Source organism: Fomitiporia mediterranea, assembly GCF_000271605.1.
Source record: "Fomitiporia mediterranea MF3/22 unplaced genomic scaffold FOMMEscaffold_7, whole genome shotgun sequence".
Classification (NCBI taxonomy): domain Eukaryota; kingdom Fungi; phylum Basidiomycota; class Agaricomycetes; order Hymenochaetales; family Hymenochaetaceae; genus Fomitiporia; species Fomitiporia mediterranea.
Window position 1 is genome coordinate 2,531,550 of NW_006760392.1, and position 24,549 is coordinate 2,556,098.

At 47.3% G+C, this 24,549-nt stretch overlaps 11 protein-coding genes across 11 annotated transcripts; 4 read left to right on the forward strand and 7 right to left on the reverse strand.

The window, feature by feature from the left end:
- Window positions 1-324: 324 nt before the first annotated feature.
- On the forward strand, window positions 325-1,440 carry FOMMEDRAFT_87218 (S-adenosyl-L-methionine-dependent methyltransferase; the record flags this gene model as incomplete). Its single annotated transcript, XM_007267671.1, has 5 exons — window positions 325-404; window positions 459-539; window positions 603-816; window positions 878-978; window positions 1,032-1,440. 5 exons carry the CDS (start codon window positions 325-327, stop codon window positions 1,438-1,440), a joined length of 885 nt encoding a protein of 294 aa, XP_007267733.1.
- Window positions 1,441-1,889: 449 nt separating this feature from the next.
- On the forward strand, window positions 1,890-4,383 carry FOMMEDRAFT_168804 (uncharacterized protein). Its single transcript, XM_007267672.1, has 13 exons — window positions 1,890-1,907; window positions 1,974-2,174; window positions 2,230-2,282; window positions 2,339-2,414; window positions 2,470-2,681; window positions 2,731-2,773; window positions 2,836-2,937; window positions 2,994-3,053; window positions 3,109-3,355; window positions 3,433-3,459; window positions 3,520-3,586; window positions 3,652-3,720; window positions 3,806-4,383. Exons 2-13 carry the CDS (start codon window positions 2,156-2,158, stop codon window positions 4,169-4,171), a joined length of 1,341 nt encoding a protein of 446 aa, XP_007267734.1. The 5' UTR covers window positions 1,890-1,907; window positions 1,974-2,155; the 3' UTR covers window positions 4,172-4,383.
- A 229-nt stretch (window positions 4,384-4,612) lies between these two features.
- Window positions 4,613-7,328, reverse strand: FOMMEDRAFT_124688 (uncharacterized protein). Its single transcript, XM_007267673.1, has 10 exons — window positions 6,987-7,328; window positions 6,723-6,888; window positions 6,640-6,657; window positions 6,489-6,584; window positions 6,410-6,436; window positions 6,249-6,346; window positions 6,186-6,194; window positions 5,629-6,129; window positions 5,423-5,566; window positions 4,613-5,319 (listed from the first exon to the last, which is right to left on the reverse strand). The coding sequence occupies exons 1-10, from the start codon at window positions 7,001-7,003 to the stop codon at window positions 5,031-5,033; spliced, it is 1,365 nt and encodes a 454-aa protein (XP_007267735.1). The 5' UTR covers window positions 7,004-7,328; the 3' UTR covers window positions 4,613-5,030.
- A 122-nt stretch (window positions 7,329-7,450) lies between these two features.
- On the forward strand, window positions 7,451-8,731 carry FOMMEDRAFT_141404 (uncharacterized protein). The gene is made up of 3 exons (XM_007267674.1): window positions 7,451-7,648; window positions 7,713-7,986; window positions 8,135-8,731. Exons 1-3 carry the CDS (start codon window positions 7,494-7,496, stop codon window positions 8,606-8,608), a joined length of 903 nt encoding a protein of 300 aa, XP_007267736.1. The 5' UTR covers window positions 7,451-7,493; the 3' UTR covers window positions 8,609-8,731.
- Window positions 8,732-8,906: 175 nt separating this feature from the next.
- Window positions 8,907-10,443, reverse strand: FOMMEDRAFT_29367 (uncharacterized protein; the record flags this gene model as incomplete). Its single annotated transcript, XM_007267675.1, has 3 exons — window positions 8,907-8,966; window positions 8,995-9,007; window positions 9,242-10,443. The coding sequence occupies 3 exons, from the start codon at window positions 10,441-10,443 to the stop codon at window positions 8,907-8,909; spliced, it is 1,275 nt and encodes a 424-aa protein (XP_007267737.1).
- A 737-nt stretch (window positions 10,444-11,180) lies between these two features.
- Window positions 11,181-13,975, reverse strand: FOMMEDRAFT_109607 (WD40 repeat-like protein; the record flags this gene model as incomplete). Its single annotated transcript, XM_007267676.1, has 2 exons — window positions 13,120-13,975; window positions 11,181-13,064 (listed from the first exon to the last, which is right to left on the reverse strand). Exons 1-2 carry the CDS (start codon window positions 13,588-13,590, stop codon window positions 11,181-11,183), a joined length of 2,355 nt encoding a protein of 784 aa, XP_007267738.1. The 5' UTR covers window positions 13,591-13,975.
- Window positions 13,976-14,334: 359 nt separating this feature from the next.
- Window positions 14,335-14,903, reverse strand: FOMMEDRAFT_21064 (uncharacterized protein). The gene is made up of 3 exons (XM_007267677.1): window positions 14,880-14,903; window positions 14,714-14,824; window positions 14,335-14,663 (listed from the first exon to the last, which is right to left on the reverse strand). Exons 2-3 carry the CDS (start codon window positions 14,720-14,722, stop codon window positions 14,430-14,432), a joined length of 243 nt encoding a protein of 80 aa, XP_007267739.1. The 5' UTR covers window positions 14,723-14,824; window positions 14,880-14,903; the 3' UTR covers window positions 14,335-14,429.
- A 1,298-nt stretch (window positions 14,904-16,201) lies between these two features.
- Window positions 16,202-18,466, reverse strand: FOMMEDRAFT_109610 (beta-lactamase/transpeptidase-like protein). The gene is made up of 7 exons (XM_007267678.1): window positions 18,157-18,466; window positions 17,843-18,081; window positions 17,662-17,770; window positions 17,353-17,598; window positions 17,087-17,293; window positions 16,848-17,026; window positions 16,202-16,783 (listed from the first exon to the last, which is right to left on the reverse strand). Exons 1-7 carry the CDS (start codon window positions 18,409-18,411, stop codon window positions 16,267-16,269), a joined length of 1,752 nt encoding a protein of 583 aa, XP_007267740.1. The 5' UTR covers window positions 18,412-18,466; the 3' UTR covers window positions 16,202-16,266.
- Window positions 18,467-18,761: 295 nt separating this feature from the next.
- FOMMEDRAFT_157542 (uncharacterized protein) lies at window positions 18,762-19,339 on the reverse strand (the record flags this gene model as incomplete). Its single annotated transcript, XM_007267679.1, has 3 exons — window positions 18,762-19,022; window positions 19,074-19,157; window positions 19,220-19,339. The coding sequence occupies 3 exons, from the start codon at window positions 19,337-19,339 to the stop codon at window positions 18,762-18,764; spliced, it is 465 nt and encodes a 154-aa protein (XP_007267741.1).
- An 870-nt stretch (window positions 19,340-20,209) lies between these two features.
- FOMMEDRAFT_21066 (CDC45-like protein) lies at window positions 20,210-22,836 on the forward strand. The gene is made up of 6 exons (XM_007267680.1): window positions 20,210-20,490; window positions 20,545-20,931; window positions 20,984-21,456; window positions 21,507-21,965; window positions 22,027-22,380; window positions 22,443-22,836. The coding sequence occupies exons 1-6, from the start codon at window positions 20,221-20,223 to the stop codon at window positions 22,582-22,584; spliced, it is 2,085 nt and encodes a 694-aa protein (XP_007267742.1). The 5' UTR covers window positions 20,210-20,220; the 3' UTR covers window positions 22,585-22,836.
- Window positions 22,837-22,920: 84 nt separating this feature from the next.
- Window positions 22,921-24,390, reverse strand: FOMMEDRAFT_147333 (actin depolymerizing protein; the record flags this gene model as incomplete). Its single annotated transcript, XM_007267681.1, has 6 exons — window positions 22,921-23,317; window positions 23,381-23,440; window positions 23,494-23,584; window positions 23,651-23,980; window positions 24,042-24,220; window positions 24,321-24,390. 6 exons carry the CDS (start codon window positions 24,388-24,390, stop codon window positions 23,013-23,015), a joined length of 1,035 nt encoding a protein of 344 aa, XP_007267743.1. The 3' UTR covers window positions 22,921-23,012.
- Window positions 24,391-24,549: the final 159 nt, after the last annotated feature.

Genomic DNA, 24,549 nt, shown 5'->3' on the forward strand with positions numbered 1-24,549 from the left:
CTCGGAAGATCGGGATAGGGGCCACAACCGAATCCGAATGTTTATCCTCACGGCCCCGAGAATGGAATAACTTTCTTGCTGAATATGGAAAGAAACTGAATATTCTCGTACTGAACGATAATTCACTCCGCCTGAAGAAAACGGAATATGTTTCATTCTGCCCACCTATACAGGGAGCGGTGCTATCGCGAGGAGCGTAAAATATCTTCCGAAGAATCGTTAAGATTGAGGTTTAAGGGGATCAGTCATGGGTATAAAAGGAGCCCCAAACAGCTCTCCCAGTACGTCTCTAATCAAGACCTCTCAGATCCCTGAAAGCTATTTATGACGTCCTCTATTCCGCCTAAAGTCCACCCCGTATCTCAAGCTGGCTTTGGAGCGACCAAAGCTGAGTTGTACGACGCGTAAGGGAACTCACACCTGCACGAGTTTCTGCCGCTCACGTCTAGTTTATCCAGGGTGCGCCCGTATTATCCGAAAGAAGTAGTGACTCATATCCGGACTGCACTCAGCGTAAAAGATAAACTGAGAATCGTAGAGTAAATTATTCATTTCGCTCGAATACACGAACTTTGCTCATGATATTTGACGAAACTTGTTAGAATCGCGAGTGGCACTGGGAAATTTACCAAGTCACTTGTAGCGAACCTTGAGTGGAAGAAGTGTCTTGCGGAACTGAAATGCGTGGAACCTAACGAAGGGATGCGAGTTGTGTTTACGAGAACTATGGACGATCCTCGTGTCAGTCTGGCAAATGGCACTTTTGATAATACGGGAGTACCGGATAACTGGGCAGATCTGGTCGTCGTTGCGACGGTATGTTGTACTCATCAGTTATGTACATGTTCCATATGAGGTACTGACATTTACCGCATAGGCCATCCATTGGTGCCTAGACTTTGAAGCAGCAATGAATGAGTTCGTACGTATCCTGAAACCCGATGGTGTCGTCTGCCTCGTTTGGAATATAGAAGACCCGTTCGTGCAGTCTACGTTACGAATCTCGGTGGAAGGGCTGACTTGATTTATAGGTCTAGAGCCGCCTGGCTGAAACAGTGCTACGATGCGTGTCTGCCGAAAAGAGAAAATAGTCCAAGCAGTGGAAAGAACATGGAACGATGGCGCGAGATTTTTGACCTGCCAGTATACAAGCAAAACTTCGGGTCGCCTGAAGAGACAACTATTAGGTATTCCGAGCCGAGGACTCTCGACAGTATAGTCGCACTTTTCATGACCTGGAGCGGCATAGCAGTCCTTCCCGAGGCTGAGAAGGAAGAAGTCAAAGATCAGATTAGGGCCATGATAAAACGTGGAGACGGGCTCGTCTGGATTGACAAAGAACAAGGAATTTTCGAAATGCCATTCGTGTCGCAAAGTGTAATTTTCAAGAGAGCAAGTAGTCCAGGAGATAGCAGAACGTCAACAACTGCCAGACTGTAATCATAATGCCTCCAAAATTTGCAAAATGGATTGGCTCTGGGTTTGGATGGAAGGGAATGGAGACCGAGGAACCGTATTTTGTGTAATAATGTGCTTCAGTACAGTATTCGGTGACTACTAAGTATGTAGTGTTTCACTGTTTGCCAGATTGACTTTGTAGCCATGACTGCCATGCCATGAATATGGTTTCGGGAACAAGAGCGTGCGAAGAAGAAAGACAAGGTTTTGATGATGCATCACGGAACGCCCGCAGTGCCATGCACAGGTTTGCAAAGTCCGAAATTCCGGGTGTTCTTCAAGATGAGCACTTCTGATTCCCGTAAGACTACTCATCTACTCTTACATCGACGGTCCATCCACCATGGCGGATGATACCCAAGCAAGGACGTCAAAGGAAATCAACATTTTAGTTGAAGGCAAGCCTGTAACCCTCAGTCTGACGGCTGAAGGCCAAGTTTCCGCGTCGCGTAAGTCCGTTTCGCTTGTGACGCGTCGTACTGATCTCACAAGCGCGTTTTCCGTATATTTCACAGATGCTTCTGCTCTGCAGAATACACCCTTATACAATGTCATATGGGCAGAAATTAAGGACAACGAGTTAGAGTTGTCATATATTAACCGGGGGAAGAAGGGAAAACAGTCTGCGCTGGTTCGCGCGTCTTGGAAAATAGACGGCACTCGCAATGATGAAGCGAAGGCTTGGTGTGAGGCAGTCATGGCTGAGGCATATAAAGGCATGTCGTTGACTACTCGATTTCATCTTGGAAAGCTCATAACGAGTGCGCTTAGGTATTGGACGACAACGACGGCTGAGAATATTAGTCAACCCTCACGGTGGTCGGGTTCGTAGGAATTTACTTATTATCACTATCGCTTCATCGTAATTATTATTTTTTAGGGAAAAGCAAGACAGATATACGAGAAGACTGTCGAACCCATCTTTCGTGCAGCTCGCTGTTCCATCGATACCACATGTATATTGATTCTTTTCTCAAAACATAAAAATACCTATTTGACGCGTTTACTCAGTCACAGAACGAGCGAAACATGCGTTAGAATTAGCCAAAGAGCTTTCACTTGAATATGACGCACTGGTCCTGCTGTCTGGTGATGGTCTACTGCACGAAGTCTACAACGGCTTTTCAGAACACAAAGATCCGTTGGGAGCTTTTGCGATTCCCGTAGCACCTATACCTACTGGTTCTGCAAACGGCATGGCACTTAATATTTTAGGCCTCGAGGTTTGTTCTACCATATATTTATATCGTACGCCTCTGAACTACCGCGTAGGATGGTTTTGACGTTGCAATAGCTTGCCTAAATGCCATAAAAGGTACGTTTGAAAACTATACTCCCCCCCCCCCCCAAATACGAATATTGAAATCATACTTTCAGGTAAACAGATGAAGCAGGACATCTTCTCAATCACATTGGGAGACAAGCGGGTCTTTGCCTATTTCTCAATCACCTTGGGTCTAATGGCTGACCTTGACCTTGGTGAGTATACATGATACTGCTCCCCGAAATAATAATAACGTTATATTAACTGCCAGGTACCGAGCCTTTACGATGGATGGGTGACATACGCTTCATACTCGGATACATATACGGAGGTTTGTATCTCGCCACTCAATAATTCTGCAGTATGCTTACAAATGAATATCTCAGTTTTGAAGTTGAAACCATGTCCGTTGACACTTGAATACAAGCTAGCCGAATCAGATAAGGACCGGATGGTTGAAGAGTTCCGTACACGCAATGAAGAGCATTGGCTCGCTCAGCATACGGAGGAGCTAGAGACACTTGTGCACGACGTCAGCGCAGATGCATTGCCTGTGCTGATGCACTCAGAGAGTTCTCGTGAGGGATCGGATGAGGGTTGGATTAAGTTTGACAAACCGCTTGTTTACTTCTAGTACGTGATTATTATTTTTTTCCATTTCGATTGTGGCTTTCGTGGGACGTGTTCTGACGTTTCTTCCATTTGTATAGCGCGGGGAGCGCACCATATGTAGCCCGGTAAGTTGTTCTTCCCGGTACGACTGAAAACTGAGAAACTCAATTCATGACTTTTTGTAGTGATCTAATGCAATTCCCTGTCGCACACGCTTCAGATGGCTTGATTGATATCGTTGCTCAAGAACTCGTAAGCATATATCTCTATCTGTACGCAGCTGCAATGGGTCCTTACCTACCAACGACTCATGCTAGACCTCGCGAGGAGAACTCCTTAAAGCAATCGACGGCGCCGAGAAAGGTGTACCATTCTGGCTAGACACTGTACGTCCTCCCCCCATCTCACTTCCATCCTATCCTCCCATCTCATCTAAGCCCTTCAACCAAACTAACACAAATCTCTCCTTAGCAACACTACTTCAAAGTCCACGCCTTCCGTATAACCCCACACGATACCACAGGCAACCTCGCAATCGACGGCGAACGATACCCACTCCAGCCTTTCACCGTCGAGTGTCATCGCGCGATGGGGACGTTACTCTCACCCTTGGGACGGTATGCTTGTGAGTTTGACGTGCCGAGGCCGGAGGTGAATGTTAAGGTGAAGGGTAAGAGTAGAAATAGGGATGGCAATGGGGTTGGAGGTGAACGACCGCTTGCTGAGCAGGGAGAGCATTTGGAAGGGGAGGATGTTGAAGCGGTTGGAGAAGGAGAGAGTGAGGAACATGGGCCGTCGAAGAAGGGAGGACTCAGGAGTTTATTATGCTGTTGTTGAATTTATGCGGTCCGATTTTTTTAACATGCTTATAGTATTCTATTTCATCTTTCCGGGGTTTATGAATTTCTGTTCTTGACACAGGGCAATCTTTGGATAGATATCATCCTCCCCCCCCCCTCCAAAACCATTACCACCTTAATAATTTGATAACCTTAGCTAGGCCTGTGCTGACACCATTTGTTTGTTTGGTAGTATAATTCTATGTCTTGTTACCCTGCATTGCACCTGAGCAAATTCTATTTTTCTATCTACATGCACTGTTAATGCCATTGTAGCACTGCAAACAAACAAACAAACCTGTTTAACCACACAGTCAGACCGGCAAAACAAGAAACCAATCATATAAACGAGAGGCAGTGTATCGATACACGTAGAAACCACTAACGTAAGACGCAGAGGAGCCAAGTCAAGTGATGTAAAGACAAGAAGCAGCAGATGGATAAAGTTTAACGTTGAAACAAAAACAAAGAACAAACAAAAGAACTGAAATTTAGTATTACTTAGGTGTACGGAGGTATCACTAGCAACAACAAAAAGACGAAAAAAAACGATGGTTAAGACTAGGAAATTCCGGAAGGCAAGCAATGAGGAACAAGTAACAAAGACAGCAGAGAAAAGCAGAGAATCGGAGAAGGCAATCATATACAGTGAAGAAAAGGTGAGTACAACATGATGAGATGTAGCAAGAAGACAAGATGGCAAGATGACGAGGAGTAAAGCATGAAAGCTAGATAGGCAATAAAACAAAGCAAGTAACAGAAACTTATTCCCCCATATCATCTCCCCACCCACAAAAGATCAAATAGACGAATAAGTCACTCAACTCGTCCATTCGTCCACCCAGCTTTCCAGCCTATCACGTACACTCCAACAAACTAACCTCAAGCACCCTAAACTGATGTGGGTCCTTACTCGCCTCACTCCACCCTACAACCTCCCGCCAATTATGCTGCAACGCCTCTTTCTCACCTGCCTGTGCAAACTCTGGTAACTCTTCATCTCCTATCCCTCGGAACATAAGGAAGATTCGAGTCCAGACGCAGGGGTCGTGTGTTACGGAGATGTCGATTGCGCGTGCGAGTCGACCTGGGGACATGAATCGGTAGGCTATGTGTTTGTGGGCGCTGAAGGCGGACATGTGCGAGCTGCGTGAAAGATCGAAGTATGGGATGGTTAGTATGATTATTGTAACATTTGGTACAGAAGAAAGGGGATGGTATGAGGAAAGATGGTGGAGAGGATACGTACTTGATGAAGTTAGTTCGGAGTTGAAGCGTTAAGCCTAGTGATTCGAGTACTTTGGCTAGGTGAGGGACGAAGTCTCGGAAAGGCATGCAAAAGCTGTTGAGTGGGGATACGAGGGATATGGGGTCGAACATCGTAGCATCCGGCCTGAATAGACGAGGTATCAGTGAGTGAAATAGAAACTCGAAGATACCAATGGAGGAACGTACATCGCTTCATAATAGATAGACGTAACAACGGACTCCGTCTCAAAATGTTCAAGCGCACCACCAGGATGCACTCTCAAAAAATACTTAAACCTATCCTCAGTAACACTCTCCGCCGGAGGCCAAGTCATCCCGATTTTCCAAGCCGGCGAGAAGGTCACGTTGACCTCACAATACTGCTGACTCGGCGCAAGTATACTCAACACGCATTTTGCTGTCGCTGGTTTCGCAGCGACTGTTAACTTGGAGAGTACCCGTTGGTCTACTAGCAAGTCCGGGTTATAAGTCTGATCTTGTAAGCGGGTGCCGCTGAATTCCATTTTATGTGTATCGCCGTCGTGTACGATGTCTAGCTTTCCCCAGAAGACACCTGCTACGGTTGTACCATCTTCCATACGTGCCATATCGAGTTCATCTGAGCTGACTGTCACGTCGATTCCAACCATTTTGTTCTTTTCGAGTTCGAGGTTGAAGATACCGTCCATTTCCAGGACTGGTGGTGGACTGTGCAAACATTTCAGTCATTAAGTTTGGCCTTTATTCTTAACTAATCAACTCACGGAGGTGGCCTACGATGATTATTGTGAGCATACAACCAGACATGATAGGTGGGTATCACTTACGGAGGCTCATCTGGCGGAGGCGGAGCATCGCTATAGATTTCGACTCTCGATCCTTGCACACCTAAGATAGCGATTTGATACGAGTCCTCGGACGTAAGCTAACCATGCGAAAGAAACGGTAAGCCTCGTTGTGAACTCGTGTAACAGAGAACGACACGCACCCAGATGTAAGGTCCACTGATGAAACGCTACATATATGCGTGAGTCAGGATAACGGAGATAATGCTGACAGATGCGTACAGAGGCTTGAAACGAGGCGTATTCGGTGGGTATGCGTAGTGAGAAGTTTGCGTCGGGAGGCGGTTTAACCCAGTCTCGGGCCAGAGTCTCCAATTCCTGCGATTGAGATGAGCACAAGTTAAACATGCCAATGCTACACGCATGATCGTACCGCAAAGGTATTTGGAAGCTAGACCAAAATAACGTTGTCAGAAATGTACTAATCGGCTGTAGAAGGCGAGAACAGGGACGGACCATCCTGACTGTTTCCATGTCGCCAAAGACGAGAGTGACGAGACGTTGGCGGGCGAGAGCCATCTGAGCCTGCTGGAGGGCTTTGTCGCCGTCACGATTGTTACCGCCTTTCTTCGTGAGCTTCGACCAGATGCTGCCTGCGGATGGAAGGGAGGTGTCGGTGGACCTATAAAGGAAGAGTCGAGGAGAGATAATATAAGTATAAAGTGGAATGGAGGCGCTTAGATGGAAAGAGATAATAGGGAATGGAAATGTGACTCGTACGCGGGGGAGAGAAGCATGACCAGCCACGGCCTGTGCTACGCGAGAGGAGGCAAATGCGTGGAAGAGAACACGAGAGATTAACAGATCACTGTCGGTCCAAGGGCATGGGCATGGGCATGGGCATGGAGCAGGGACCCAGTTGCCCGAACAGGAGTCAATCCACGACCTAAACACGAGGCAAGCCCTATTATATTATACTTTAATCCGCTGGGGCTCGTCGCCCGAACGGCTTGTCCGTTACACGCGTGCCCACAGCCCACGCCCTGCGATTGCAATCGATGTATGCGATGCTGATGCTGACGTCGCTGTATACACGAAGCCAATTAAGCGCAGGTTGCCAGTCAGTAGTAAGCGTTAGCGGCAAAAAAATCAATTCAGTTCGGCCAAAGTTGGAACATCACGTGACAACGCTTTATCCATTTTTCTTGCCTTTCGTCACTCATCGGGTCGTCCCCCGCTGCACCAAACAGCACTCTACCTCCTCTAACGACTCTATTGACAGTCGTCATGCTTCGTACGGCATTGCGCACGTCTTATCGTCTTCGGCACTTGCCGCAGCATGCTCGACGATCGTTCGTTAGCAGTGTTCTGCTTTCCAAAACATACGAGGACAAGACAGTCGCCGAGCTTCGCTCAGAATTACGCGCCCGTGGGCTATCCGCGTACGCTTCTTCCTATTCTCACCATCTTCCTAAATCTAATCTCAGTAACTCCCGATTGAGGTAGTTCTGGCGCGAAAGCGACACTTATCACGCGCATCCAGCAGGCTGATGCGCGTTCTGCCTCAGAGACAATGCTTGCTTCGAGCTCCAACACGCCTGGGCCCTCCTCCCCCGCGCCGAGTCATCATCAGTCACAAGCGCGCAGCGTATCGAGCTCATCGTCTTCCCATGCTGAAGTTGCTTCGAGTATTGATGCCACCACACGTTTCGCTCCTATCACCTTTGATGTGAAGCTTCCGGACTTGTCGCAGCCGCCACCGCAGCGTGCTGTTCAAGTGGTACGTCCATTTTCATCTTGCGATCACATCTTTCTACCCTTCTTTTTCTCCTTCTGTCTTTCGTTCTCTTTCTTCTCGTCCATTCCCTATTATCCTCTATATTCATCTGATCCAATATTCACATGATTTGATTTGATTAATGATGCAGCCATTCGTACCTGACTTCTGGGACTCCTCCGCAAAGAAACGTGAAGGAAACGCAGGCACAGGCGCAGCTTCATTAGACTCCTCCACTCCGAAAATAATACTCATGGCAGGCGCCGAGACTCACATCGCTGGAGGTCCGACATTCGCGATGTCTCCTGCATCCAATACATTCCTTCCTTCCTCCGAAGCTCCCTCCTCTTCTCCCTCTTCGTCATCAGTTGCGCAAAGGAAATACGACGGCTTGCTCGGGGATGTTCTAGATGACCTCGGAGTTCCGCATAATGTTTTGGGTGTCTCCCCGAATCAGGAGTCATTTGCGGTGAAGAGGACGACAGTGTCTCGTCCACTTGATGAGGAAGAACGACGTGGTGCGATAACCTTACTTGGGTTGATTTTTGGTGCCTGGGTAGTTGCGGGACTTGCTGCGCCTTCGAAAAGTAAAAGCGGGAAGAAGGGTGTGGAGAAAGCACATTAATCCCCGCCCTTTCTTCCCCTAATACCTGTTTTGTTTTTCTTCTGTTCTATCACATGGACGTACTCAACAAAAGATAGACATGCAATGATACATGATACATCACACTACTCCTACTCATTTCACTTCCTTCCCGAAATACACGAGTCTTCTTTTGTTCGCAGTAATCGCTGCATTGTTTCAGTGATTGTCCGCAAAGGAGCAACGAAACTTCTTCATACGTTAAAACCATCATACGCAACAGAGGTACTTAGTTTCGTTTTTTATTATGTTTATTATTAGCGTCATGACTCGACGGCTGCTATGGGTTCTGGAACCCCCTCATTCCCTCGATAGTCACAGCACGTTTTGACTCGTAAGCCTGGTGTAGAAGATAGGCAACAACATACATAGATGATAGCCCTACAAAACAGGAATGCATTTACGAACTCGGATACAGGATAAAGCAATGCACCATACATGATATAACGAAGGCGAGCACTCTCAATCAATCAAGCAAACGATATCAAAACATGAAAAGGAAGGCAAGGGAGGGGGAGGGGGGACGAAGAACTTGAAGAAATCGACGAGTCCATCATCAAAGACCTATCAAATCAAACAAGAAGCAATGCCTGTCCTGGGAACAAAACCGCTGACGTCCTCCTCCCAAGCGCCCACTCCACCTGCGTCCAAAACACAAAGAGGACGTAAATAGCGACAAGGGAAATACCCATAGTCATCGCAGTCGCCAAAATCATAGTAGCATCCTTCTTCGTGTTCGGCTTCGCACCGAAATCGCCACGACGACGTCTTTCAAGCAGTCCGAAGGAGAGCGCGACGGCTTCGAATAGGAAGCCTAGTGAGGTGAGGAAGAGGTAGAACGCCATCGTCCAGCGACGTGCCAATTGGTTCCTACCAAATCGAATTGGGCAGGGAATAGCGAGGATAGAGTTCCACCACCGAGACGGGATCGACTCGACGTACTCCTCGAGACTCTCCCCATTCTCGAACTCCTCTCCATAAAGCCCGAGTGCAAGTGAGCGACTCAGTGACCTCCCGAATTCGTCCAACGGGTCTATGTCGCGGTACGGTGGAGTCATACCCGCTGACGAGATCCGTCCACGTCGATTCGGTCCTAATATCCTTCCCAGGACGGAACGCGTATACCCCTTCAGACGAAGCTCTTCTTGTAAAGCGGGGGACACAATGTCGGGAGAGATGTACGAGAAGTCTGTCATACATACTCCCGCAGGCTCGGAGACGTTCTTCCTCGCGTATCGTGCTTTAGACATATCTCCATGTTTTGGAATCCCTAGTCCTCTACGAAGTCCAGTTCCTCCTGCCCCTCTACCCTCTAAGCTTGAGGGTGGAATTCTGTAATTCGTTTTCAGGATACGCTCTTGTTTAAGAAGACGATATTCCCGGAGGCGGTGTTTGTACAAGGCGGAGAGAGGTGCTTTGTCCGAACGCAGACACCGAATGTCGGCTTCACTAAGCGTCTTGTTGATAAGTGGACGAGGACGATGTTTCCTGCGTAATGGATCCAAAAGATTCGACCGCCCACAACGGTGAATCTTAATTCCAGGAAGACTTTGCGACCGCTTGATCTTTGGCCTCTTCAACTGTCTAGAAGCCAATAGACATTTAGCAGCAAGGAAGATCCTAGTAGTCCCTGAGCCTCGAGTCGCGACACTCTCTGAAGAGTTGTCTGACCCGTTGGTAATACTGGTTCCCTTGGACCTTGCATCCTTGACCATACTGACAAAAAAAGGATCGGAGGCAGGAAAACCCATAGCGTCGCCGAGGTGCTTGTCGTTCTTCCGCAGTTTGGCCCGGAAGAGATCCTTGAGGTTGGTCATGATGGTAGAGAGTGAGTAGGTGAGTAGGCGAGACTTGAGCCTTTGTGAGTGAAGACGATTCTTGAGTGAGACGGGTGCTCTGTGGAGCTGTCAGCCCAGCAACTTTAGTCCCGTCTTCAATGCAGTATACAAAGCACTGACCAGTCACAACTCGTATCGACCTTGATATAAGAATGTCCCGACGTGAATCTAGCAGATATCCCTATAACCTAATCGTTTGAATGCAGCAGTAGAATACCAAATTCATCATCGACAACAATGCTAATCTAATACCAGTCCTGGATGTAGTAGTAGATGCATCATGTTTTCCGGCTTCGCGTTGAGCTCCGGCATCTTATTACTGTTAGAGCAGACAAAAGGTTCAGATAGTATCCAAAATACAGGGAAAAGCTGGAAAGAGACTGGGAAACAATAAATAGTAGAGCGTAAAACAGAGTAACAGTTTGATACTTGTCAGAACTTAGACGCGACATTTCGATCTTCATATAAGGATTACGTCATAAGATGACAAAGACCTGAAGAGTGGAGACTTTAAAATTAAATATGTATAATTCTTTCGTCCCAGATTCACTCGAGGTAATCATTAAAAGTACGAACCATTCAGTAAACCAAAAATTTTAGTTACTTAAGAAAAGGTCAACAGAAGAATGTCTCTAAAAAGGGAAGGTAAGGGAAGATACGTTCCTTCTTGATTCTGTAGACAAATGACAGAAACAAAACTAATAGTTCAACTATAACTAATTATCTATCTTTACAGATGTCCATGTTGTACCATGTGGTAGTCTAGCCCAATCGATCCTCACAGGGTGGCTAGGTGCATAGTGCGAAAAGGAAGCAAGGCTCATATCACAAACTCTGTTTCGATATTCATGAGGAACCCACAGCAGAAGTCTGCTATCCGAGGTTCGAATCCATCCATCAATGTGAATAAATGGAGGAATTCTCACAAGTTTATTATCTCTGTTAGATTTAGTCAAAGTATACTTCCCATCCTGTGAGAATCCAATCCAACCATCCTGGGCTTGGTCCAAGTCTCCTGCAAGGATGCTGGATTCGGCATCCCAGATGCGAATGCTTTTGTCATTTGATGCAGAAACAATGTGACGTCCGTCCGGCGAATAAATAACAATATGGACTCGGTCTTCATGCCCTCGAAGTGGTGCACCGATAATACCACCAGTCGTAACATCCCAGACACGCATGGTTGCGTCTTCTGACCCGGAAACAATATGACGACTGTCTGGGGAGAATGCAACGGAACAGACAGGTAGATTATGTCCTTGGAGTGGCTCACCCACGGGTGCTTCCATCTCAATATCCCAGATATGGATGGTGCAACCATCAGACCCAGTGACACTGTAACGTCCATCTGGTGAATAGGCAATAGGATCAGTGTTATCTTCATGCCCTTGGTACAATTCACCAGTCCTGGTATCCCGGATGAGATTGATAAGATCACTCAACGTAGCGTCAACACTCTGGCCCTCCAAAGTGTAGGGAACAAGGGTACTCGTAACTGTCTCGGTATCCCAGATGCGGATGGTCTTGTCAACAGACCCGGAGACAATGTGACGACCGTCCGGCGAATATGAAACGGACTCAACAAAACCTTCGTGGCCACAGAGCGGTTCACTGATCGGAATGCCCGTCTTAGCGTCCCAAATGCAGATAGTCTTGTCAGCAGATCCAGACACAATGCGGCGCCCGTCTCGAGAATATGCAATAGAATTGACAGCACTTTTGTGACCACGAAACGGCTCACCAACTGGTTTGTATGAACCAGTATCCCAGATGCGAATGGTATTGTCGTGCGATCCAGAGGCAATGTACAGTCCGTCTGAGGAATATGCGACGGAGCTAACCTGTTGGCTATGCCCTTGAAGCCGTCTACTCACGGGTCTACCAGTAGCGGCGTCCCAAACGCGCACCGTGCTGTCGTACGATCCAGAGACGATGTAACGCGCGTCTGGGGAATACGCGACACAGTTTACAACGCCATTATGACCACGGAGGGGTTCACCAACAGGAGCACCCGTATCAGTGTTCCAGATACGGATAGACTTGTCCCACGATCCAGAGATGACATGGCACCCGTCCGGAGAGCATGCGACGGAAAGGACTTGAAATTTGTGCCCATGAAGTGGTTCGCCGAGAGGCGTACCAGCTTCAACATTCCAGATACGAACGGTGCAGTCATCAGATCCAGAGACGATACGACATCCATTTGGGGCAAACACAACCGAGTTGACCTTTTTCTCATGTCCCTGGGATGGTTCACCGACAGGCATACCGGTTGCGGCATCCCAGACATGAATGGCATTATCCAGAGATCCAGAGACGATGTGACGTCCGTCCGGCGAATATGCCACTGAGTAAACCTCAGACCCTACCGATAACGTTCGCAACATAATTGGCCAATGCTTTTCGAGCCCTTCCAAAACTAACTTGCTACTGGTGAAAATTCCGCGGTGTAATTGCGCAATGACAGACTCGGACGGCGCCCAGAGTAGGGCCGAAATATAAATATGTGATGCACTGACTGCCATCGGCTCGTGGAATGCCATTGCAAACCGGTATAAATCGCTCATGATGGTGCCTAGCTCGTCGTCTATGCTTATGAGCTTTGGCATTTCATTAGATGTGACATGAAGATTCTATATAAAGCTCAGAACTAACCTTGAGCAAACGAGGAACGTCTCGAAGACTCGATACTGCCGTCTTTAGCTCGGACATGAGGCTCAACACTTCTAGCCAATACAATGACTTCAACCGGCAAAATACCTCACGAAGCTTCTCCGTTATTGATATTCTGCCTGTTCCATCGAGTTGAGACCTGGACAGGTGGTCCAACCAGTAGAGACAGCTATATTGCAACTGTTTAGAAATTTCGCGGTCAACGCGCTCTGATAGATCAGGAACTTCATCATTACGAAGATACGAAGATTCTAGACTGCAAATGTTGAACTTGAGTCCAAAAGCCATAATATCGAGACACTTCTTCGCCATATTCGCGTCCAATATTGCTGTTTCAACCTCATATCGCTTCGCTCTCGCACTCCCGATAAAGTCCAAAAATGAGGGATGACACGCTCGAATAACACCTGTTTGAGACTCCTCGTAGAGAACTGAGCCTAAACCCTGCAGCATGCTTTGAAAGTCCTCGAGTCTGATATCGGAAGGGACAAATGTATACAGCGCCCTCGCGGGTATCGGTCTGTTTCTCGATGTCACGAAAACGAGTCCAAGGAGTAGTTTGACCGTATCCGTCTGTTCCGCAGAATCCTCGCAGACATCGTCGAGCACTCGCTGGTACACAGCATCAAGTTGCTCTTCCGAGGATGTATGTGAGCGAGCCGAGCTAATAGTATCTCTCAATATCTCCTTCTTCCAAGGCGAAGTGCTGATGTGTTTCAGAATGGTGACGACCCATAAAAAGTGCCCTGACGCCTTCTGTGCAAGGACGACGATCTGATCATCCTGGAAATCTCGGGGCAGACACGTGCTAGCCTTAAATTCTTCACGCGCGTAGTGGAGGATGTCGGTATAAGTATCCACCTTGAACAAATCGCAAACCCTATACTCCCGCTCTTCGAGTGATTTCAAGGCATCCTGAATCCGTGCGAGGGGCCGACTGGTCAGGATAATTTTTATAAATGGTATTAGCTTTAAAACTTTCACAATGAACGAGGATATGCTATGGCTGTCCTCGCATTCGTCCAAAGCATCGACGACGAGGACGATCGGCTTAGGCTGCGCGTCAGCAGACGCCTTCAGACGAAGACATGGCAGCAACGCTTTGCACTGGGTCGACAATGGCTTCTCCACGAGCTCAGGATCGTCACTAAGTAGCCGAAGAAGAGAATCCTCGAAAGGACGGTAAGCTCTAGCCAGGAAATACACGAGAGAGTGAACAAATCTGATTGAACTCCTGCACTCTGGAATGTCCCTGCTGCAGAAAAATGAACCAGACAGAGCCTTGCGCGAATCTAACTCGGCTGAAATAGACGCTGCGACTGACGTCTTCCCACATCCGGCAACACCGTGAATCCAGTAAATTTGTCCACATTGTTCTGTCGAACGTGTCCACTCATTGACTGTTCGCAGCACATCAACCCTTGTGCCTTCAAGGCAGCAGCGTTTCGGATCGAATGAGCTATTTGCAGGCGGTCGTAGCTGCCAGAGAGCACTTTCTTCTTCTTCCGGTAGATCTTTTTCTTTTTCTGGAGTAAAAACAATCAGCAGTGGTCCATCAAATAAGGCGGAGACTCACTGATGTCATTGGTACTATCAGTGTTCAAGGTTGAACACAACAGATTCAGTTGGTTCTTGAATGCTGTGATTTCATCCTGCTTTGATCTGTACCAGTTGTCTAGCGGGAAGTCTGTTCACAAGTGTTCAGTCATGCGAATTACAGGAATCTGTTACTAGTAACGCACTGGTTAATGTCTTAGAAGAATAACGGTCCAGATCCCGGGTCAAACGTTCGACAATATCAATGAAGCTTTTAAGTATATCAAGTACTGCAGTATCCTCAATGCGGTCGTGTAAAGATTCCAATAGGGGCAGTATCAAAACGACATCTTCCATGATGGCCACAAACTCGCGATGACATGTTGGTATTTCTTGGAATCTCTGAAGGAACATTAGTTGTAGTACACTATAACTAGTCGGCTCAAACCTTGAAGGCTGCGTCAAGGCCGCTAGCAGTAGCCTCAACATAGGGATGAACCTGCATGAAGTCCACAATTGTTTAGCCACAGATATTGCAACATAAACCGCATTCCCACCTCGGAGCTTGCTAATTCAATTCTCAGTACAACATCAAAGTACTCACGGACCTTTTCCATCTTTTCTAGCATAGATATCTTTGTTGAAACTGCAGAAACAGCCTTGTTGGCAAGCAATCGAGCAGAATTGATATTCTAAAGGTACAATCACGAATTTCCATTTGCTTTGTGAATTGCCCTGTCCTACCTTTCCTGGCATTCCGAACGTTAACTTGATGGCAACACCTTCACTCACACCTGAACACGCTGTCAGCGATTTATATAACACTCTGAAAGTAACCAAATACCAGTTCGTTCGGCTGTGCAATTCTCACGGAAATCGGTCGAGCCAAAGTCTATTCGTAATTCGACCGCTTGATTTCTTCTGAACGTGCGACCGAAGCTTTGAATTGTCACTGTAACTACGCTCGGAGATTTTATGTATCTTGACAATAATGTATTTTAGTACTGTGAATAATGAATGGATTAATGCTGGCCGTATACATTTCGCAGTTCCACTGCAAAGCTTCTCCCGGCTCAAACATTTTCGATTCGTATTGCGTTCCCAATTCATCCTTGAGCTTGATTCGAAGTTTGCGATTTGGACGTGAACGAGTGAAGTCGACTACAATCTCTGTAAAAGCAGTCAGAATAGGTATTTATCAGTGACGGCTTTACGTACGCTTTAAAAGGAGAAATCTGCCAGTGCATTGCCATGAGCTCTCAGAGCCATTACTTCACCCGAGCCCAAGGCAATTCAGTCACTCACCGATCCTCAATAATCACCATGGGACTCGAAGTGACCTGTGTTGAGGTCATGGTAAGCTGTGACGAGTGATAGCAGGATGATGCAGACGACCATCTCTTTACGGCGTGTTTGGAGCATGTGAGACAGACTGCACAGATAACTGCGAACAACACTATCCGTAGTTAAGCGACGAAAAAGACTTGTATCTCGTTCAGCTCGCATTCACTCGATAATTGCCCAGTCCAAAGGAGTACAACCAATTCTGTAATCAATCCCCCCGTTCATTGAGGAAAGGAATAGCCTTCATTTTCATACCCTCGTAAACCAAGCAATAGATCCATCCTCAATACTCACGCCCTCCTCTCTATTCCCTTTCATATCACCCACACCAAAATAACCAAATCCAATCACAGACATCCCTTCCTCATCAACAACAAACTCAACCTGTCCTTCATACCTATCGCTTTCATATACCTCAAACGCGGTGTCCGAAGCACCGTATCCTTCAGGGAACAACCTAGTGAACGAGATATCGAACTTGTTTGTGTTATTCGCGGCGTGAACAAGTCGGACATGGGATGACCAAATTCGAGGCCATGCTGCGAATAGTTGAGGTACGTCGGTTTGTGGTGGGAATGGAAGACTTTGAGCTGCGTCGACTGCGCGGAAGTCGGATAGGACGGAGTCGCAGTAGTGTGAAGTTGATTCTGGGTCACAGAGTACGAAAACACCATAGCCTGGGTTGGAGTATAATCCACTGTATGCTGACAGTGGGAGAGGGGTGCTTGTGTTTGGGGTACCCGGTGGACTTGGAGGGGTTGGCGGCCTGAAAAATAGAAGAGATTTAGTCCAAGGTGAAGTGATTATAACGAAATATTTGGATGACGCACTCCTCGGCACTGAACTTATGCGGTAAGCCCAGAATATCCTCCGCAGCTCGATAATGAAGAGCAAGTGCAACTCTATCCTTGTCAGCGGTATTAAGTAGAGTTACTATGCCGAAGCCGTCATCTGGATAAAATGATATATGACTGGTCAATCCAGGAATAGATCCTGAATGAGAAAGAACCTGTTATGCCATTATAAGAAACAACGTTCGTATTAGAAGGAGTAGCAAGTAGAAACTGACATCATGCCCTTGATACGACGCACGTTGCCAACCAAGTCCATATCCAACAATAGAAAATTCCGGGGCCGTCGGATGGCCCATACCAATCGTGTTTGAAGTTGTCACCGCCTCGAACACTGACTTTGGAAGAACAGAAACGAGTGGTTCACCAGGACCATCCATTGCAGTTGCAGAACCATTGTGAAGTAGCATCTTTACCCATTTCGACTATATATTCGATTAGTCCCAGCGAGCAGTGCCCTAGAAATAAGACAAAGTCAGCTCACCAGATCAACAACATTAGAGATGACCCCTCCAGGCCCAGCTATCAAGTCCTTCTCTTCTTCAAGAATCGAGTAAGGTATTCTCTGTCCATGCGCTGTCCATGTGTGCGTCAATTTACCAGACTTGGCTGCCACATCTGGAGAGTAGGTAGTAGACTCCATGCCGAGAGGTTTGAATATACGTTCCGCAGTATAGTTCGCATGCGATCCGGTGTATTTGGATAGGATATGAGACCCGACGACGTACATCTGTAATGTCAAGTACATTGGGCTTTAATATGAAGCATGAAGTCAGACCAGTGAAATCCGGACCTGATTATTATACGAAAACTTCTGCCTTAGCTCATGAGCAGGTCGAAGGTATCGCAATTTATGCAAATTGTCTGCAGGAGAATCTGCGGGACCATACGAGGCGTCATGTCTACAGAACGCTTCACCCTCAGTTTCGTTCTCTCATAGTAAAGATATCAAAGAGAGACGAATAAGAACGAACCTCGGCAAGCCACTCAAATGAGACAAAATATCTTTAAAATTCGCCTTCTCCGTCGCCCATTCATCCTGTAGCTTCCACTCGTCGTTGGGAAGGACGTCCTTGATCTTCGTTTCCCAATCAAGCTTTCGAAGTCCGTCTGGCAACGGAGTGGTGTTCCTCCCGTGTGCGTAGTCATCGAATAGAACACCTAGTGATGCAGAAAGGAACGCCTTCGAGCACGAAGCTATCCCAAACAACGTCTGGTGAAAGTACAATAATCATTAATTCTTTGCTATATAAACACCCATAACATCAGAAGCAAAACAAAGACGAACCTCTGGTGACATGGGCTCACCATCCTCAGTCCTATTTCCCCACGAACCAAATTCAACGTCACCTGCAGGTTTAATGACGGCCATCGAGACGCCCTTAACGTTCCACAGCTCCATAAGATGGTCAACATAGTTCGAAAATTCGGGATTCAGAACACGTTCTGGGCTAGCTGTGAATGGTACCTGGTTGCATCGTGCTGAAAGAGCTGACTGGAAGAAGACCCAGGCTGTAGAGTATTGTAGAGTGGATATTCTCATTCTTGACGCCTTTCAGCCCAATGAGATTTTGGGCGGTGATGGGCAAGGATGCCATGATTGTGGGAGAGGTAAGGTGTTGAAGTAAGCGGTACACGCGGTAATACAATTACGAGCGTCGATCATACGGCGATCCGCGGCCCAAACCCAAACAACTTGAGAAGCTCAAAGGTAATTAGAGATACAATATTAATATACTATGTATCACTTATACAATTAAACAGTACTGAAAGCGTGCACAACGTAGGCTTCGCGAAGGTAACACGACTCCAGGTCACATTAACCACAAGTCTACAGGCCATTCATAAAGAGGTCAAGAAGGAAAAGAAAACCACCTGCAGGCTCAAGCCACATTACCTGCCGCCTCTTCGAGCCTTCGCTTCTCGACGCCATTGCTCCATCCATTGCCGTGCCGTCATTTGGAGGTCCAGTACTATTGCACGATCATTGCCATAAGACGGGAACTTGCCCTCAGCATGAAGCAAAGAAGCCATATACGTGTCAACCGGTTTTAGAGTCCCGAAGAGCGTTGATAATGGAATTGGCGTGAGTGGTGCGGATAGCGAGCCAACACGTGTTAGTACAGTGTGAGTAGGGATGGGGCGGCCTCCACACTGCTGAAGTTGTTAGACCGCGAACCAAGAAGGACAATGAAAGTAACGCACTTTGCCTTGTTGTAAATAGCAATCACTTATAACCACACCAAGTGACCATACTCCGTCAATGCGGGCCCATACGGGATCCCCGACCTGCAAAAGAGTACGGAAAATATGAGAAGGCAGTAAAATATCGATTGGAGAATGGTACAAACTCTGAATGTGAGCATGCATGGCTCATCGGTTCGCCTGTAGCAGCCGACAACTACTTCTGAGTCTGGGTCTGTTGACTGGGAAGACGAACGGAACATTGGGAGAGCCCGTACAGAGTTCATTGTGCAGATACTGCGGGTGTTGGCTACTATGCTAGGAGTGGTAGCTGACGAGGAGTTTAAAAGCTAGGAGCAGTACAGGAAGGCGCGGAGCAGCAAGTAGTCGGCCGGTGAATGGTGGGCAGGTGGAAGGCTCACGATGCAGCAGATACAGGCAATACATGTCGGAAGTGGCCAGAGGAAGCAGACGTCTAGACACGTTTTGCGCGCAAGCCACGGAGCGGATGATTTAGTTTATGTAACTTCCGTATGCCCCGTTATCCAGTAAGGAGAGGGAGATAGCACGATATGTCACGATTATCGCAATATCAATGATGATAAGCCACGACGTTCATTCTTTAAGCGCCAACAGTCTAAATGAAGCTTCATTTGTAGGAATCCTGCGAGTTGCATGAAGTCAAGATACTTGAAAGCATGTCAGAGGCAGACCAGTCTTCTAAACCAGCGATACACTCCAGTACATTCCTGCGGCCATCAGGCATGGCCGATCAAGATTCAAGGCCATTGTTTCAAGCTCAACTGCCTCTCGTCAGATTCGAGCGTTGGGAATAATAACAGAGTTGAAACTGGGGATTTTGAGGGGCAAACTTTCGTACTCAAGGTTATCAAGGCCAGCGAGGTTGTTGGATGGACGAAAAGGAAAGACTTTAATGAACGCTAAGGCAGGCGGAATAAACGACGCTGGCATCGCGTTATGTCACAGGCACGTGGTAATCGAGATTCGTGACACCGGCGCGTGTGCAGTCACGCGACTCTGTTTGACCTACACACAACAATTCACTTTGTTTCCGTCTCGCTAGTCAGCGTCTAAGTGCGGCAAACTATTATCCCTTCCCCTCCCCTTTTCTTCCCACCTTTCGTTGCCCTGCCCTGGGCTAGGAGAAATGGTCTATCTTCCCCCACCGCAGTACGAAAGTCCCTCGAAGCGAGGATACGAACAAGCCTACCATGACATCCTGGCCACGCATCGCAGTTCACCGCGATCCTCTGCTAGTTCACTCATCATGCTGGTCGCTCCAGACGTCGATGCTCTCTGTGCTGCTCGCATGCTTACAGACCTTTTCAAACAGGACGATATAATGCACCGTATTATCCCGGTGTCAGGTATTGACGAACTGATGCGAATACGAGACGAGATGGTTTCCAATGTTGAGGTGCGTTTTCTCCTTTGTTAATCAACATAGGGTTGCGTCTTGAAATGTAAGTAGCTGCGAACACTCATCCTCATAAACATGGGCGCCATCTTCGACCTACCAACTGAAGAGTGGTTTGGGGAATTTCCTCAGCATCTGCGTGTTCATGTCATCGACTCGAATCGACCACAAAACCTGGCATCTCTATTCGGACCAGATGAAAAGATTGTAATTTGGGACGATGGTGATGCAGAAGCTCTTGTGGAACAGAAGAAGGCTTGGGAAGCTCTCGCCTACGCTCCGGACGATTCCGACGACGACTCTGATGATGACGACTCTGACTCAGAGGAAGAAGAGGGCAAAGATGAAGATGAAGACGAGGGTTTGGGTGGATCGTCATCATCCGGCAAAAGAAGGCGATCATCACCAGGTACGAAACGGAAACGACGAAGGCTGGAAGATGTGCGTATTATTTCGAGGATCACACATGAACAATACTAATAAAGTCTTACAGGATCCAAATCGTCTTAGTCCTGAAGATCGAGAGCATTACACTGCCGTGATAGAGAAATACTACATGTCTGGTACATACTATGGACAAGCAGCCTCTTCAACTGTATACGTCCTCGCGAACGTACTTGCACGAGCCGACAACGATCTACTATGGTTCGCTATTCTCGGAGTCACTTTTCAATACGCGACTTCGCGAATTTCGCGGGAAAAATACGACCAATACTACGCGCTCTACGCAAATGAGGTCAAACGCCTTAACAAGGACGTCAGAGAGGATCGACGGCATTATGCATCCAATAGTGCACGCGGGCCAGATGATAACTCGATACGGATAGTGGAGGAATTACGATTCATGCTTTGGCGACACTGGAATCTTTATGATGCGATGATGCATTCAGGTTACGTTGCTAGTAAATTAAACATATGGCGAGAAAAAGGTCGTAAGCGTCTGCACGGCCTTTTGGCAAAGATGGGGTACGTACATACCTGTTAGCATGTATAAAATGCTAATCTTAAGTCCGTAGATTCTCAACCGTGCAGAGTCAGCAGCCGTACTCGCATATGGACATGTCACTCAAGAAAGATCTTCATTCCAAGCTCGAGGCGATCTCTCCCGAGTACGGCATGGTTGAACTCTCGTATTCCTCCTTTACTCGATGTTGCGGCTATCGTGTGGCACCATTAAGTGCCGCTGATAGTGTCGAAGCAGTAAGCGCACTGCTTGACGCAGCCGGTGGTGTTCGACTAGAAGTAGAAATCGAAGGGGCGCGAAATGGTGGCGAATGGTTTGGTGGTGGTCATGTTTGGCAGCTACATGGGCAGCAACAGGCTCGATGGCGTGATGATGAAAGGGAAAACATCCCTCCTGGTGGTCAACTACCATTGCAGAAACCGAACACCGAGGAAAGTGATGAAGAGAAGGGAAAGAAGCGGTTAGAGTGGTGGGTTCGGAACTTCTGGACAGCTTTTGATTCACTTAATGAGTAAGTAAACTAGCTAACTTTGATTAACTCAAGGAAGACTGATAAGACTATTTTTTGGTAGCATAACGCAACTTCGTGATGCTCTTCGGCTTTCAATGGGTTTGCATCGTGCAGTGATCCGCACAGGATCTGCGTTAATTGACGCTCGAGCAATTCGTACCATGCGTGGTCATCGAGTCGCTTTACTCACTCAAGGACCAGATCTTGCACTTTTCTGCTCCCCTGGCCCACTAGCACGACTTGCACGCTGGCTTGTAGATGCTATGCGGGAACGTGTCAAGGGCATGCATGCAGCGTTCTCTCAATCGAAGAAGAAGAGTCTTCCGTTTGTTGTTGCTGCTTTGAATGAACGTGAGCAGACGTACCTCGTCGTGGGTGTTAACGCTGCTTTGGAGATGGGAGATGTTCGAAAGAAGTAAGCTTTTCTTTTAGCCCATCGTCTAGTTGATTAAAGACTGATTATGTATTACTCTTTAGTGAATTCGGTTTGGCGTTCCTTGATGCGAAGGAGAGATGTAACGCACGTACACGGCACAGTACATTTGACACCAACATCCTCGAGATCAAGAAAGAAGATCTCGAGCTTTTCCTTCAAACTTTGTGCGAGGGTGCACGATGATAGTTGGTTACCTCAGCCTTAAGTATTCTTTCATCTCTTGTTTCTCCATCATCCTTGGAACTCTTGGTTTTGAGTCGTCTTGCTATTATATTGCTTTGCCTTGCATCCTGCAATCATACAAATCTATTCCGTCATCTACATGTTCCACGTACCTCATGCACACAGGGATGACTCCGGAACGGTTTCCTATTTATGTGGTAGACTCATGTACGGTCACTTGTATCTGTACTCAAGAATGTAATTCAAAATGTTAGTGTCAACAGTAATATTTACTCTTGAGGGAATGGGAATAAGCGTTCCTCTTGCTTGGCACAGCTCGAATACAGGCGGGTAAAAGTGCATGCGATTTATTTTACAACCAAGCTACAATGCAACAAACGGTACAAGAAATGCTTTCGTCTATCTCTCCACCTGCTCTCGTCTTTACTCTAACGTTTCCTCCCAGGTCCTTTAGGCCTTGCAAATCCTCTCTCCACACTACTCACCTTGGTCGGGCTCGTCTCTGTGTTCTTCGAGTTATCAGAACTCAGTCCGAGCTCGGAGACGAGGAACTCTTCAGTGAGTTCTGAGGGCTCGGAGGTCTCTATCTTACGTTCGACGAGGCCAGATGGTGAGGACTCAGATGGGGATGGTAGGAGTGAGCTCTTGGCGACGTGGTATAGTGCTCGAGCTCCAGAGGAGTAGAGCATGCGGCTCTTGACTGGGGAGGATGAGGGACAGGCGTAGATGAAAACTGCAAGATTAGATTAGTTGAAATGTTTAATTGATTGAGCGTGTATGGGGTTGAGTTTCGTACTTATGTCTCGCCTTGGAGATGGAGTGCCGTGGTTGTGAGACCATGCGTAGAATGCATATGCTAAAGACAAGAAACTCAAGACATGTTTATAGGGAAGGCGAGGTGTATCTTACAAGGGTCCGTTGCAGGGATCCGTCCGGCTAATTCTTCCACCTTACACTTCGAAGCGGATGACAACACGAGCGTCTCTGAACTATCTATACTCTGTGCATATTTCGTCAGCTTCATTTATCTCGCTAGTACTAATACAATAAGAAACGTAAAGCTCACGAGAAGAACGAGTGAGCTCCTATCACCCTCTCCCAAGTCTCTAACCGCTTTCTCTGCATCTTCACTCCACTGCATACCTACAACCGTCCCAAGATGATTACGCCTGGTGCTACTCCCTTCGTAAACGGCACCAGAAGCACGTTCCGCAGCACGCGCGTCAGCGATTTCCTGTTCACGGGCGGAGAGAGGTTGAGGAGCCGCATGATGAGCTTTGTGTGCAGCATACGCTTTTGGCGTGAGGTCCGCTTTGGATGTCGCGAAGAGATTGTCTGTGAAATGCGTCGAGCCGAGGTGCCTTATAAGCGTCGCGCGGCTCGAGGCGTACAACATCTATCGAATATTTCCATCAGTTACATATCAAAGCTGGTATTATGCGGGCTGGCCTACTTACTTTACCTCGTACGCTGGCTGTGTCTGGGACGTACGAGATCGCTAACCAACCATCGTTCGGTCCGATGCGCGCAAGCACATATGTAGGTTCGTTGTCCTCGAGCAGACTTTGTAGCTTCTCAAGATCGTCTTCTAGTGTTGCACCTTCGATATCAGTGGTACCCTTTGGCACAAGCGTTTCTAGCAAATGAACGAAAGCGCGTTAATGGAGCGCAGTTTAATCGAGAAATAAATTAGGACATGCCATTCTCGATAGCCACTCTGACAAAACGGACAGTACTTCCTTCCACTGCAGCAGAGAAAGTATCAGATAGTTCTTTGGAGACACCTATTCCGGACGCAGCAGACATGGTGGTGGTAACTACGTGACTTCCAGTTGAATGAATTGATTGTATTTGTATACATGCCAATCGATTAAGCGATCGGCGCACACATAGCAATGCGTGATGTTACTCAGCCGTGACTGAGCGCGTTTTCATTTGTAATGGTCGTGACGAGATCGTGTCATT

Bases quoted from the DNA above. Each gene is read 5' to 3' on its own strand.
- FOMMEDRAFT_168804 (XM_007267672.1), top strand. The intron at 2,415-2,469 runs GTATATTGATTC...GCGTTTACTCAG, and splicing joins CTGTTCCATCGATACCACAT to TCACAGAACGAGCGAAACAT. The intron at 3,721-3,805 runs GTACGTCCTCCC...ATCTCTCCTTAG, and splicing joins TACCATTCTGGCTAGACACT to CAACACTACTTCAAAGTCCA.
- FOMMEDRAFT_124688 (XM_007267673.1), bottom strand. The intron at 6,437-6,488 runs GTACGCATCTGT...GCATATATGTAG, and splicing joins ACGCCTCGTTTCAAGCCTCT to CGTTTCATCAGTGGACCTTA. The intron at 6,347-6,409 runs GTGCGTGTCGTT...TCGCATGGTTAG, and splicing joins TCAGTGGACCTTACATCTGG to CTTACGTCCGAGGACTCGTA.
- FOMMEDRAFT_141404 (XM_007267674.1), top strand. From the start codon at position 7,494: ATGCTTCGTACGGCATTGCGCACGTCTTATCGTCTTCGGCACTTGCCG. The intron at 7,649-7,712 runs GTACGCTTCTTC...CGATTGAGGTAG, and splicing joins CGCGCCCGTGGGCTATCCGC to TTCTGGCGCGAAAGCGACAC. The intron at 7,987-8,134 runs GTACGTCCATTT...TTAATGATGCAG, and splicing joins CGCAGCGTGCTGTTCAAGTG to CCATTCGTACCTGACTTCTG.
- FOMMEDRAFT_109610 (XM_007267678.1), bottom strand. From the start codon at position 18,411: ATGAGAATATCCACTCTACAATACTCTACAGCCTGGGTCTTCTTCCAG. The intron at 18,082-18,156 runs GTTCGTCTTTGT...TACTTTCACCAG, and splicing joins GTGAGCCCATGTCACCAGAG to ACGTTGTTTGGGATAGCTTC. The intron at 17,771-17,842 runs GTTCGTTCTTAT...AGCGTTCTGTAG, and splicing joins CATTTGAGTGGCTTGCCGAG to ACATGACGCCTCGTATGGTC.
- FOMMEDRAFT_21066 (XM_007267680.1), top strand. From the start codon at position 20,221: ATGGTCTATCTTCCCCCACCGCAGTACGAAAGTCCCTCGAAGCGAGGA. The intron at 20,491-20,544 runs GTGCGTTTTCTC...AAATGTAAGTAG, and splicing joins AGATGGTTTCCAATGTTGAG to CTGCGAACACTCATCCTCAT. The intron at 22,381-22,442 runs GTAAGCTTTTCT...ATTACTCTTTAG, and splicing joins ATGGGAGATGTTCGAAAGAA to TGAATTCGGTTTGGCGTTCC.